General features: G+C 42.9%; 1 protein-coding gene across 1 annotated transcript; it reads left to right on the top strand.

Moving 5' to 3' along the window:
• Positions 1 to 7,201: 7,201 nt before the first annotated feature.
• Positions 7,202 to 11,645, top strand: LOC136783899 (homeobox protein bagpipe-like). The gene is made up of 3 exons (XM_066744248.1): positions 7,202 to 8,028; positions 10,717 to 10,933; positions 11,011 to 11,645. The coding sequence occupies exons 1-3, from the start codon at positions 7,563 to 7,565 to the stop codon at positions 11,360 to 11,362; spliced, it is 1,035 nt and encodes a 344-aa protein (XP_066600345.1). The 5' UTR covers positions 7,202 to 7,562; the 3' UTR covers positions 11,363 to 11,645.
• Positions 11,646 to 15,128: the final 3,483 nt, after the last annotated feature.

Here is a 15,128-nt window from a genome sequence, read left to right as displayed (position 1 = left end):
GATGCGTAATGTGACTTTGGCTTTTCAAGGGAGTCAAGTGCTCCATTCCTCTCACGCACACATGCAACGCGTAGACTTGCCACGAGCGTGTGCTCCTAACTGTGCTTTACCTTAAATCGTGGTCACGCCCACGTACAGGTCCATTTAAGCCAGAGATATATATCCTCCAACGCTACACACTCCACTTTAACAATTAGATTTTTCTTTTAAAAACTCACATACTTCCCATTTTACGCGTAGCTCGAAATATGTCAAATTAACTTATTGTTATCAAAAAAGGGGTGAACATTTTTCTAAAGAAAATCACACACAAATGATGTGTATCCAGTTTGATAAGAAAATAAAATATCTTATACGATGTTTTTTAACAAGTGTCGTGTACAGAAATTAACATATGATTTAGTGGAAAAAGATTTTAAAATTATTGAGTCCTTAATCGAAGACTCGTATGAAAAAAAAGAGAAAAGATTTTTTCGAAATTGAAGCTCGGTGGAACGTTGACAGAGGAAGTATGATATAAAAGTATTGTAAAAAAACGCTATTTAGGAGAAAGAAAAGATATTACATGATGTATATCCGTCGATGTCGCGGATCAGCCATAACGCTCAACGAATTCTGGGCGGAGAATTGAAAACGAGTCCCGCCTATAACATCTTACCATTGACCAATCCGAAGGGTTCGCGGTTGTCGAGTACATCGAAATAAAGTGGCCCGATTTAAATCGCTATCGCAAACTCATAAGGCAAATAAGTATAATGGAAGAATATAGTTTTAAATTGGAAAAGTAGAAATTCAAACCAATTGAAAACCTCGATTTCTTTTAAATAAAAAAGCCAAGTCGTTTCACTATAATTATAATGATTTAAAAAATTAGTTTTCCCTCGAAAACATTTTTCTGCATTCGGTTGAAATTTGAGATAGATGATGAGAAAATCATAATTTCTGTTTGTAGTTTGGAAAAGCAAAGAAAACAGAAAGCTTTCCGAACGTAAGTGATGCCAGGGTCTTATAGTTACGTGTTTTCGGGACGTAGACTATAGAAAAGAAAGCATCGAGCGCTCTTTTTGACGAAATCCAGACGCGCGCGCGGCCAGTCCAGAGGCGCCCGAAACCCTTGACGCTCCAGCCTGGAATTTGAAAAAATCGCATGGTACCATTGGCACCCCCCGTCGCAATCCATCGTACCAAGCTCGTATACGACTTCCTTTTTCCCAACAACATCCGCATTTTACCAATAATGTTTCCTCTGCGATTGTCCTTGAAATCAAACCTTATTGATTATGCATCGAATCTGATGTTGGGAGGATAGCGTGGATCAGGGGCTAATAAAAGCAAACAATTTGAGAATTGTTTATGCCAGGGATGATAATTGAGTGTGGGCGTACAGTGGAGATGAACCGAGTATACGGTGGATGGGTGGAGGGATGGTGGAACAAGTAACAAAGTGAGAGAGAGAGAGAGAGAGAGAGAGAGATGAATACACTGACGGTTGCGGCGCCAAGAGGTGGCAGGCGCCTTCTTAACTGTGGGAAAGCGGTGCTGGCGTCTGGACGCGCGTCGCCGTCGCCGTCGGCCTGCATCCTATGAACTTGCCTGCACTCGAAACCAATTGCGATCCACGTAGGTGGCTACCATACACGGTCACATAAATTCACTTGCCATCCCAACCTGACCTCCAATTTCTACCAAAATTTCAACAATCGTAAATCATTATTACACTTTTCTCCAAAAATATTAACCTCTGCGTCTCTCGCTTTGACGATGATCGAATGACACTCACCCTTGAGTGAAAATTATCACCCACGTACAACGCTATAAAATGAAGGCCTTCAGTCGTATATTTATTTTACGCACTATACTCCTGAGTCTCTAGGCTTTTCCAATTCCAGTAAACAAAGTGTCTCGTAAAGCGAAACCGAGTATTTTATTGGAATGCTAAAAATCTTGGAAATAAAGAAAGTTGTTAATTTTTAGAGGAAATTTGTGTGGTGATCGAAACCAAGGATTATCGGGTAAAGAAGAAAGGTGGTAGAGAGACCGCAATTACGTCGAGAGAGCAAAGCGGGTATAAATCAGCAAAGGGAAGAAGAAATGCTGGCGCAATGTGGTGTCCAGTTGCAGAGAGTGAGAGGCGGCAGAGGGAATCCGGTGTATGGTGTATGTCGCTGCATAAAAGGGCCCATTGTGCTGTCTACTCGCGTCTAAATAGCGACCATAGCTGCGTAGCTTAGGAGCGTGCAGTCTCTCGTAGAGTTTATAGAAAAATGTTTCGGTTGCCCCCAAAGACAGGCGACTCATGGGGGGTCCAATGCCCGCCCACGTACCATCTACGTCCTCCACGTCCATGCACACAAATATCCACGTTTTATCCCTCTTCCATTCTTCACGTCCCATGCTCGACTACCCCTGCGAATCCCTCGTTTTCTCTCCATGCGTTTCCTTCTTCTCCTCCTTCTCCTCTTCACAATCTTCTCGCGGAAATGCAGCCACTTTTCTCCGAAACCAATGGAAACTCCTTGCGCGACATTTCCTGTATTTTTCAAAACATATATATTCTTCAGCTGATCACGTTCCTTTCATCTTTCTTTCACAGTTATACGTACACGAAAGTTTATTTTTAGATAAGACAGGCCAAAACCTTGGTAACACGTATCAATTTTAATATTTCAATTTGTTGCTTTGTCCATTGATGAGATATAAAATCATTTTGTGCTTTTTTTTCAACATAATCCAACGTTGCAGTTGTAATATATTTTAAAGCCGACAATATATGTGCTAGTCCACTAATTGTATACTAGTGTTGAATGTAACAAATTGAAGATGGTTCTTTATTGTTTTTTTAGCGTATTGTGTAATTAAAAATTACATTCTACACATAGACAGCAAGTATCGCGATAATTTGTAGGTTTTTAACATTATTGGGAACATTGAAAAAAATGAAACCTTTTAGTTTACTACCATTGACTCCAGTTTACCCCACACCTGATGCTGGCCCGAGTCAAAAGCTAAAGCCTTTTTTGCAATGGGCTTAAACCGAGAACAGGCAGAAAACCAGGGGTTTAAATCTGCTTTTCTTCTGTTTAGGGGAGAGCCGTTTCAAAAGCATGTCCTTTCCTTTAAGAAAAAAATGCCATAAATCAGGCTTTTAAATTTGGGGTCCGAATAAGATCATTCGTTGGTAATTTTATCACAAATGCAATATAAAATTTAAGATCTGGTCTTGCCATAATAAATAAAAACTTACTCAAACTCACACACATACGTAGAGAGTTTATTCGTCAAATTTTAATAACATATACTAATTTTATCATTAATTCATGTAATTTCTTTATAAGAATAGACAAAAATAGTTGAAATTTCTTACTCGTACCAAATATATTCTTACTTAAGGTACTTGCAGCATTATAACTATATATAGGTATATTCTGTTTTCTAAAGGAATGATTTTTTATATCAATTTTGCAAGAACGGAATGGCTAATATGCGTAACGAATGTCTGGCAAGTCTGGTGTCTTTTACGAGACGAGTACGATCCCTTTGTGTTTGAAGAGGTCGAGGCCAAAAGTGCATTTCCTCGCTCTATTTGGAGTGTCCCGTCGCTTTCTCACGAGTGCTCCAACAATTGTACGAAGATCTGGGTGTCTAGACGTCTCATCCTGTCGAGGATTCTGTCTTTGATCACCTGCTCGACTCCTCGTCCAACCAGATTCAAATAATCTAAAAAACAACAATCTTTTATATATACATATGAGAGTCCTCAATTGTTAAATTGTTGATTAATTAAAAGAAACTTAAAACCTTATAAAAATTTATCTGGAAGGGAAAAAAGCTAATATCTAACACGAATGGTATAAAGGGAAGTCGTTTAAAAACGTCTGTTTTTACCGCCATGCAAGCGACAGCTATTGGAAGATGCACAAGCTCCACGAGTGTCCTACAGATGGAAAAGGCTGACTCCTATACCGTCCGTAGAACTCAAGTATGTGGGAGGGTAAAAAGCTCGGTTACCGATAAAGCAAAAGCTTCTTTGCACGGTCGATATTATGCGTGGAATAAGTCCTCCAAAAGGTACGAGTGTCGCCATCTAGAAAATTCTTCATTCTATATACTCCCTTCGTTTTCCAAAATATTGAATAAATAATCTCCTTAAATAAAATTCTCTGATTCTTGTCATTTGTGAATTACAATTTCAGATATACCTAAATAGGTTTAGCGCGAGCAAATATAACAATTTATATAAATTCATATAAAAATCGTATATGCGAGATAAGATGCATTAAAGAAAGTTATCGGGAAGAATTTTAAGGGTAAAAGGTGCGTGTGTGCGAAGAGAGGTCGAAGATGCTCGTTGGTTGAAATATTAGGAAAGGAAGGGATAGATAAAGTTAAAGAGCTGTATAGGGAGAGAGAGAGAGAGAGAGAGAAAGAGTGAATGAGCGACGACTGGCAGTACGTCTGAGTATATACCAAGCACTAATATTACATCTCGGGCCTGACAGACGTGCGGACTTTAAAACCCAAGACTAACAAACAGTTAGCAGTCATCCGGTCTTCTTGTTTTCGTATTCTTATAAGCGCATAGACACGGCCACCGCCTATATAGATGCGCGAGGGCATCCCTAGAATATACCAATATATATCTCGCTCACTTTCATGTCGTCCACTGCAAAATCCTCCAAGCAACACCGCCAATTTATTTCAACTTGGCCAATCGGATTTCTTTCGCCGATGTCAATCCTTTTAAATGATTCGATGAATTATCGACAAAAATTTCTCGAGACGCAAGATTACTCTTCGAAATATTTATATAAATTGAAAAAAGTGTACATTAAAAGGATTCGCAAGGTTCGAGATTCTATTGGCGCGATAAAGAAAAAGCTGGTGAAGATCGAGGAGCGGCAAGGAAATTTGGCTTAAAGACGTTTATATTGGTTTGCCGCGAAAAGCTCCCCTCGTCATCGGCTATCGGTGCGTTATTTCGGTCGATTACGCCGAAGGAAGAAAAATATCCGAGTAGCGGAATGATAGAATGGCAAGGAAAGGAAAGACGATGGGATGTATAGGTATACATATATATATACATATAGATAGGAGCTTCGAAGTAGAATCGTAAAGCAGGAGTTGTAGGGAGCCTATAGCTAGGAGAGAGCGGGCTCAGCTCGCTGCTTCTGCTTTCGTTGAGGGTAACTGAAATAAGGTATAATTTTCCGCGCCAATTAAGGTCTTTAAGAATTGGGACCAATTGAGCGGGAGGGTCAGACCTTAGCCTTAGGGGAAAAGGATGTACCGCTGGAGAGACTCCCCCCTATAATTTATTATTGATTAGATCGAATTGAGAAAAAGAGTGTCTCGCCCGAGAGAAGATCTTCGACTGTCTTCTTAAAGATTGCCAGATCCTATCTGTCCCACCTCCACCCCCAGCAGCAACTATTTCAACTTTAACGAGATTCGATAACCGCGTACCTCATCACAGAATCGATTCTTATTCCACGCTAATCGCTCGTGACCCAGAAAATAGTCCCTCGATAGTTGCTCATCTCGATCGTCGCTTGCTGCGATCTTTCCGCTTCTTCGTTGTAAAAAATACCTTTGGCTGAGAAAGGGGGAAAATGTGAGAGAGGGAGGGGTGGAGGGAGCGAGATGAATTATTTTCTCATCTCGACATCTCGAACGCGCTTGGTCATCATCGGATGAAGTGAGGCGTATTATATCCGCGCTCCTGTGGTTCACACTTAATTAAACCGACATAGGAACTCTGGGACCAGCACGTGGCGGACAATACCGCGAGTCTTTAGCGACGATTGTCATGTAAAGCACACCCTATATATGCAATACGCAGTTTCTCTCCCGTCTAGATCCGAGCCCAAGTACATTTCAACATTTATACCTGTGTGCAACGACTGAAATTTTCGCACTGTTGCCTTCTCTGAAAAAGATTTCACTATCCTTACCATAACTCGCTGCTCGACCATTAAATATATCCACCATCGAATGTCCATATGTATTTGACTCGTGCACTATAGATATATATATATATATATATATATATGCACATACAGAAGTATATTATATAATAATAAATTTGTATATATTCCTTTTGTTGAAAAATCATCTCGAAACTATTCCATATATGATACACTTGCATAGGTTATCGAAAAATCATCTTGAAGTTATAGCTGTCAGCGAAGATTCATTATGCATGTTCCTCGTGATATTTCTCGCGAGGGGACAATTATTTTTTGAAAACCGGTGGAGATTCAGCATCAAGCACGTACGGTGGTTCGGCAATTCTCGAGAATGACGATTTGGAAGATGGTCGTGATAGATTGTCGAAAGTTAAAGATTCGCTGGTGATGAAGAGTGGAGCTGCGTGGGTGATTTGAGGCGAGTGCCGAGCGGTTCTTTGGAAGGACGCGGACGTCGTCGTCGTCGTCGACGTCGACGGGGATTGGCGCCTCGGAAAAGCGAACGAGCGAGGAAAAGCCGACGATTGGCTGCTGGGCGAGGCTTCCTTCTCCGAGAGCCTCGATCACGTTGCGTCATCTCTCAACTCGACAAGCTCCACCTACCAACACTCGCAATCTCAGAAAGCATACTCGACTATCCCAATATACATAACATACTCGCTCTCTCCTGGCTATCTCACCCCTCGACTCGATATCTAATCGCCCCGATGCTTGGATCAATGCCACTGAAAAATCAGCCAAAACCGAAGGACAACGCCGCTCGCTATCGGGAATAGAGTCGAAGGGCGGCGTCCTCCGAAGCAAGGACTCGTCGCGAAAAGGACGAAACGATAAGGGTTGAAAATCCGGAAATAGATCTATGAAAGAAATTGCATGAGTCTTGGGACGAAAAATAAGTTGAGGAATTACGTAAGAGCCGATGGAATTTAAGTGAGCTTCTCGAAGAAGAGTTTTATCGATGTATATATACATATAGAGATGAGGCTGAGTAAAAGTGGTTGCAGAGATATGAATGGGGGGGGGGGGGGGGGATGGATGATCGGCTAGGGAAGGTGGAGCCGCGGATTGCGTGGAAGGGGTAAGAGGAGGTTAAAAGACACTTGTGCCGCGCGGCGAATGAGCAGGGTGAAGAGGAGAGAATGCGTGCGGGGGCTGGAGTGTCCGGGGACGACTAATTCGAAAAATACGTCGCCACGCGCGACAAGCACCACACTCGACCGAAGCACACTCCGGCGGAAGGGCATTTCCGCGCGCGCGCGCGCACGCCTCTCTTAACCGAGCACTCCAGTCCTAAATGACAATCGCGAGAGACCAGAGAGAGAGAGAGAGAGAGACCCCGCGACGGTTACGTCGGTCCCGAGGACCATTCTTCCTCCGTCAACGATCGGGACATCCGCGCGAGGTGAGCCGAGCCTCCAACTTCCGGTCCGGAAGAGAGACCGACAAGATCGAGAGAGTGTCTCGAGCGGTATAGGCACGTTGGAGGTTACAAGTTCTCGTGCAGTGGGATCGTTCAGTGGGGACAGTGAAGAAAAAAACGTCCAAGGACATTGAAGTTTCGAGAGGACCAACGCTGCTGGGGCGCGACAGGAGAAGATGGAGAGGGAAGATAAGAGCGAGAGTTCAAAATCCTCGCAACCGACCCCGTTCAGTATCGCCGATATCCTCAGCCGGCGTGATTCGCGCGAGTCCGGAAACGATCGGGAGAAGCGAGAGTTCCTGGACGACGTGGAGACTTCCGCCGATGATGACCTTGACGCCGACGTAAACGGGAAATTTTCCAGGAGTCAGCTGCTGCTGGACCCCGAATTCTCGACTATACGATCGTCCAGTTTGAAAACTGCCAGAGACCTCGACTCGGTATTCCGAAGGGATCTGGATCAGGATAACCCGAATGCCGGAGTTGCCGGTGGATTAACGAGGGTTCCCGCTTTCGGGGTAGCGCAGCACTTGGCTGCCGGCTTCGAGCACCTGGCCACGTTAAATCGGCGAGTCGCTGCGAAGAATTCTGGCCAGCGTCAACAGGACGAGGCGCTGGATATGAGCAAAAGCAAATATATTGGTAAGCGAGAATCCACTATTTTTTGTTGATTTACCTAAAACTCGTGAATGCGGTCGAATAGAATAATTTCTCGGTCTTTTAATTTGGATAATGGAATCACGTTCCGCGATAATTGTTCGATTTGGCGTTGATATAAAGAGATTTGACTTCCGGGTGTTCTTTGGTACAAGTGGATGAAAGAGTAGCGCGGGGGTGTTGTGGCGTTTTAGACTGGAAACGATCGGCCGGGGCTGTCAGGTTGAGGATGTTACTCGAGAGGTCATTTAGGAGATATCCTCTAACCGGAGGAACGTTTCAAGGGGATTTTAAAGTTAACCCGAGCACGGATAATGTAATTGAGTATAATTTTAGTAGCATAAGTGGCCACTCGACCAGGCAGACGTCACGAGTACCAGCTACTTCTACTTCTTGCACTTGCTTCAACTTCCCGAGAAGTCCCGCACCGCCTCACTTTTTACATTCAAGGATCGCTTTCGTAGCAGTTTTAGATCAAGGTCGTTCATCACTGTTCAGCCACAATAATTCATAACGAACTGTCTTGACGAAAATTTTTTGTGAAAGTATTTTCGAAAAATTCAAATAGTAACTTCAGCTACTAAAGTTTTAACTATAAAAAATATTCTAATAGAAAGGGCATTGTCATAGCTGCGTTTACCGTATATAGTAGAACAAACTATAAAAATCTAGTGTAAAACGTAAGTTGTAACTATACGCAATAATGAAAATTTACTAGAAATATAGTTATCACATGCTGATACGGTAATTATTCTAATAAATATGCAAATTCCCTTAGCTATTTAAACAAAGGAAATATTAACTTTTACAAGTCTCCCGCTAGGAGGCCGAAACCTTCCAATCTTTTCAAAGTTTCTCGCTGGCTTCCATCGCACGCTAATTACTATATGATATACGAGACTTATATCTATATACGTTAACACGATCTTGCGCGTATTTAAGTAGTTCACGATGAGTTAGGCTATAGTATATTTCAGAAGATACGAATTAATTTCCCACAGTGCACTTGCTATACTAGAATTATTATTTTCATCTAATTGTAAAAAATATACGGATTAAATGATAATATGGTTCTACAACTATTTAATATTTCATTAAACAAGCAATTCTACTATAGTTTTATTTTTATACAGTCACAGTAGCTAGTTTATAAAATAGTAGCTGGAGTTAAAAGTGAAAGAATATTAAAACTACAGCATACTAATTAAGGACAAGACTATCTATTTTTTTTTTAATTATAGAATCCATTCGTTTTCCTCGGAACAAATGTCTCTTGAAGTTCAACGTAAAGGTGGCTTCTTCCAATTTTTGAAGAAAAAAGTGATAAAAGCGTGGATAATTTGGCATAGAATTACATTCTAGAGTTGCGAGTGCCCTCGTAGAGTAAACAGAAGTCCCTCGAGGGCGAGCTAACCGCACGCTAAGAGATCAATCACAATTTAATAGTCTGCAAAATACATATACGTATATACTCAGTGTAGTTTCACCACCGATTTTCACCCTTTCCCCTGTACAGTGACCTCGAGCTATTACGAATGATCAATGATCCAATTCAAATCACTCTTTCTCATTTTTTCTTACCAAAACGAGCTTAATGTACTCGGTATATTTTACGAAATCATTTAGGCTCGTATTTTAATCGAGGAAATCAATTGGCTAATGCTTCCCCCAGTTCGATATCCTTTCAAATCACGTTGATATCCGGCGTCTCGAAGATTGCAGCCAAGGTACGAGCTGGCACCGATTCAAGGTGCACTCAGAAAATTACCAGTCCTCTTTACGCGGGAGCTTACAGTCACTTATAATGGTAATGCATCGAACTTACCAATTGAATGTTGATAGAAGAGATTTTATCGAATGATTAGTCGTGAAAATTGAGATTTCTCGCGATAACGAGGCGAGTTTGTTATTTTCCTTAAATTGAAAAGACATATCGGAACGGAATTGAATATTATCGAATGAGTGGATGGTTAATGGGTAGAGGGAGTGAGGGGGAGGGGGGGGGGGGAGGTGGTCAGTGGCGAAGGGTCATCCTTGTGTAATCCGAGTGGACTAGCGGCACTTGGACGTCAGGAAGGCTCTCGGCTCTCGGCTCTGGCTCTCGGCTCTCGGTATAGATGGAATGGCTCGAAGAAGCTTGTTTGACGAGCGTGAATGGCTAGAGGGACGCATTAGCCGTACGCCGGAGGACAGCAACTACGCGTATAGTGGTATATAGATGTATGAATGTATTTGACATTCAGTGTCGACGCGTCCTACGCGATCAAATATAGATCACTAGCTGTCTCTCCACCAAACAACCTGCATGATAAACGTTTATGCGCGTCTCGTACCATTAAGAGTTATAGACTCGCCCGTTCAAGACCGAAGATCCCTGTATGCAGAGAATAATATTAAAATTAACCGATGCTCCTGAAAAGTGAAATACGTCAATTATAATGGTAAAAGCGTGAGCGGAGATTAGGTTGAAAAGATAAACAAATAGGAGTGTGGCAAGTGCGCGCGCGCGCACTCGCTTCCCTTAAAACTCAAACGAGACATCAAAAGCAAGATATATTCGTTTTACGCTTCGAAGCTCGCAATGATTTACTCGTAACGTCGATCAGAGCCGTTTTTCTCTAGCTGTTACTCGAACGCTGGATGAGACGAGGATGAAGAATTTTTCACTTTCAGACGACATGGACGAGGAAATGTTCGACGTGCAGAGTCACGGGAACGGCCTGCAGAGCAGAAAGAAACGTAGCAGAGCAGCCTTCTCGCACGCGCAAGTTTACGAGTTGGAGCGACGGTTCGCCGCACAAAAATATTTGTCAGGACCGGAACGGGCCGATCTGGCGCGTGGCCTCAAACTGACGGAGACGCAAGTGAAGATTTGGTTTCAAAATCGCAGGTGCTTATCGCTCGGTACATGCATGTATATAAACTGCTTTGTTCTTGGAGCGATCGATGGATTTGTCCAATTTTCAGATATAAGACGAAACGAAGGCAGCAGCAGGAGCTGGGTGCCTTGGTGAACTCTGGCCATGCGAGACGCGTGGCTGTTCGCGTGTTGGTGCACCCGGAGGAGCATTCCAGGAGTGGCGTACCGAATCTGCGTCCCGCGGGACACCTGCCAAGCCAGATGGACGCCTCCCAGCTTCACCTTGCCAATAAGCCACTCGGAAACGGAATACCCGCTGCTGGATTCCCTTACTATTACCTGCCTTATCATCCGCTCCTCTGCCCGCAACTTCACACCACCAGTCAAATCCACACGATCGCGTCCGACCTCCAGCAGAGCCAGATCTCCAAACTCAACGACGACAAATCCAGTCTCTAGGATTAATCCAGTGCACAATTTTCACGGGAAGAAAGCAAATATCACTCTGCTCCCGCGTTTATTCCTCTTTCCCCTCCAAGGTCGCTCCTCTCTACCTAGAAAGTATATAGTGCTCGAGGGTTTTTTCGAATCACTCGCCGTCGAGACACTATACCAGCTACCTCCTTCTTTCTTCCATCAAGCTCTCTCGTGTATTTATTCAATTTTCTTCTATTTTACATGGACAATTCACAAACGAATCGACCGTTCGCTATAATTATTGTTTCCCTTGATCTTTCTTCGGCATTATTATCGTCAGACGTTCATTGTACGTATACTAATTATTTAAGAAATAATCTTGTAGTATATTCGTATATAATTTTTAAGTTATGTATGCAAATGTAAATTATGTAAATAAATGAATTGAGCTGGATGAGATAAACGCACGGCGTTGGTTTATCCTTGGTACTCGGTGCAGGTCCTGATTTCCCCTGTATAGCGCTCGAATAAGCTAATTCCACGCGACATTGCAGTGAAACTGTCGTGGATTGTGAATTGGATTTAATGGGCAGTGCTGGAGGAAGCTTTTCTTATGTATTTAAGAGTTATAATAGCAGCATCTGGGTGGGCTGTGCAGACATCAGATATGTTTATTCAGACGAGCAGACTTAACCGGCGGTTCAGGAAAAAAGACTGGATCCGACACTCATCTGTTGTAAACAAAGGCGTTACATTAGCCTTGCCGAAAGGGTCCTCGTTCGAGCCAGCCGTGCTACGATTTCGTGTAAAACGACAGTCACTCTCAGCCAATGGCCTCATTCTCCTCATCATTTTCTCATCTTCCTTTTCCTTCGTGCCGCGATCTCTCGAGTACAGGCCCGTTAAGAGATCACGCTGTTTTTCAAGGCTCGAGCTGCCACTTGACTTTCCCGTCCGACGGGTTTAAACTTAATCGCCACTCCTCCATGCATTTATCCAATTTCGAGAAGGAAAAGAAATACTTTTGAAGCTCGACTGCTGGTAAAACTTGAATTTCTATTAAAAGTGCATTTTAATTCTCTTTCGTCGAGTTAACAATACAGATGAGACGCGCCGAGTGAAAGTTGTGCCGGGCATAAAAGACTCGAAGAGAGAACGAATATAGGAGTAGTTTAACGACGATACTAACGACAGTCTGCTATCCGGACACAAGAAAGGAACGATTTGACGCTCGATCAGCCGATGGAAGCTAATTTTCATTAGCTGTTAATAGCAGCGCAACAGTCCTTTTCCAATCTATCTTCGCTCACGCCTTATCCTTCTCGTTCTCGTTCTCGCTTCTATCTAGAATCTCGTCCATCACCTATCACGCCCCTCGTTTTCTCCCTTCCTTTTCCCGTTCCTCGCACTTTCCTCCACTCCCCTCGAGTCGAATCCTCCCCTCCAGCGCTCTCACCCTTCTTCCCGCGCTAGCCGACAAAAGTTCACCGTGGCAATGGCAAATTCAACGTAACGCACGTTAAAAAAGAAAAGAGACACTCGAATCGCGTCGGGGACTCTATTATACTGCTGAATATAGAGCCATCGAAGGATTCACCTGAAAGCAAAGATTATTCCTCGTAATTAATGCTGAACCGATAGAACAATAGTGCTTTTGACGTTATTTCGTTTCGGGGAGAGAGATGGAGGGAAGTTTGGTGGAGGGAGATTAATACATCGTAAAATATACGAGAAACCCCATGTTTTCTGGTGGACGAGAGAAAAGTCGGCTAGGACCTCTTGGATAGTCCTCGTGACACTCGAGTTGCTGGGTTTCCTTGGCAACCATCTCAATTGAAACGCGTGTCAGAAGTTAGGAAGACGCTGTTCTATATATAAGAAGAGAGATAGAAAAAAGAAGAGTGGAGCTACGCGGCGCCATTGGAGTTGAAAGTGGAGTGGGAAAATCTCAAACTTGGCTCCCGGCAATTCTGTTTGGTTGGTGTACGTACTAGAGAGAAATCAAGAAAAACCTTGTATTGACATTATTTTATTACCTCGTAAATCAGTCGTGCCAGATGCAATCTTGGCTTTTTTCTCGCGCTGCAAAATACACGAGTATAACGCGACTCAAACATCATCCCTTCAAAATTCGCTCTCGCTCGGCAATTATATATACGTCTCAATTTGCAACGATCCTGTACGCAAGTGGATATTTTCAAGTTTAACGATTACAACGGCAAGAGTTGATGGCTTAAAGAGACGAGCCGAATTATTATGGGAATATCGATAAAATTGGCAGTTTGAAGATTATTGCCAATTGATTAAGGACGTCTACCACGAAAGAGGCCGTCGGGAAAAATGGAGGGAAAACGTTTTCTCCGCTTTTTCCGGCATTTCAAAGAAGCGAGCAATTTAGCGTTAGATTTTTCGTGGCAAAGCGACGCTGGGAGAAAATTGGTGCACGAGCGGCCAATCAACAGCGTTTCAGCTAGAGGAAAGGAATTCTTTCGCTCGACTTTTTCACTGCGGATGTGACTCGTACTTGCACTCTATCCAATTTGACTTTCTACCACTTTTTCCATTCAAAATAAACCATTTTCTCTCTCTCTCTCTCTCTCTCTCTCTACAAGGCAATAAAGAGTGCATATATGTATACAAGCGCGCAGGAAGAAAAGGGAAACAAAAGTGAGTGTCCTGACCCGAAAAACCATCGAGTTGTCGTTTGACTCGGGTTCGAGAAAATAAACCGTAGCTTGCGCCCCTTTTTGCTTTGGAAAAAAAAAGGAGCGTTCGAGGAAAGTGTCAAGTGATCGTGATTGAGGAGGAAGGAGGGCTTGTGGAGGAGAGAAGAATTGCGTGCTGTCAAAAAGTAGAAAGACGCTACAATGGGCGCGAAGCTCGGGTTATTCGGAAATACATTTAGCAATAGCGAGAGGAGAGAGGATAGGCATTTATAAATAGGTCTCAAATTACTCGGAGGGCCTGCCGAGATGCACTGTTTTAGCGGCCATTTTGGAAAAATAAACGATTGCCGCGTAGGAAACAGATGACTGGGTTTCGCGGTGCTAACTCGTCGTAGGAGTGACAGCCGCATCGCTCCTCTCGCTCTTCTCGCTCGCCGATTGTTTTTCAGTTTACGTTAACGTTTCATTTTCGTAGCAATACGGTCGTTGAACGAGTCCGCTTCGTCTCCTTTTCATTGCCTCCCCAACAGTGAAATCCGCGCTCCCAAGTTCCCTCCTAGAGAATTATTTGATTTTATGAGATCGCCTCATTTGCGACAGATGGCTCGTGACCTTGCGCTGGAAAAATCAACTTTGCACTCGAACATCAACTCCTCCAAGTCGTTTTCTTATACGAGCTTCCATGCTTTTCCAATTAACAGCTGTTCCGCATTAAACTTTTGTCAGAATTATTACTGATTATGACACTTGTATCTTATAGCGAAAGAAACATTGATTTTCGTAGACAAAAACCTCTACTCGTATATCTTAAATAGTTATCCGCAGAGAGCAAGTGTATAGAATCCTTTTCAACATTTCATTTTACCCGAGAAAAATTGAGTTCTTTTCGAACGCTTGTGGTATCGGCAAATTTTTTTAGAATTATTAGAGAGAGTTCAATACAATGCACACGATCTCCAGCATCGACAGGCTAGAAAATAACGCTCGGTAAATTCCTTAACAGCTTTTTTATCGTAGGCAGAAAATAGCACAATTCCATTGTCCAAGCGAGACGTTTGAAAAGGGCTTACGGATACAGAATGCACAAGATATAATAATGAATTTAGACGATTCGCGCGCGATCGATAATTTTCAGTAGTACC

This window comes from Prorops nasuta, unplaced genomic scaffold (genome assembly GCF_024137725.1).
Source record: "Prorops nasuta isolate Cenicafe-Biocafe unplaced genomic scaffold, Cenicafe_Pnas_1.2 PNAS00038, whole genome shotgun sequence".
In the NCBI taxonomy this organism is placed as follows: Eukaryota; Metazoa; Arthropoda; class Insecta; order Hymenoptera; family Bethylidae; genus Prorops; species Prorops nasuta.
Note: the sequence above shows the minus strand (reverse complement) of the source record. Positions and strands in the feature narration are given on the sequence as shown.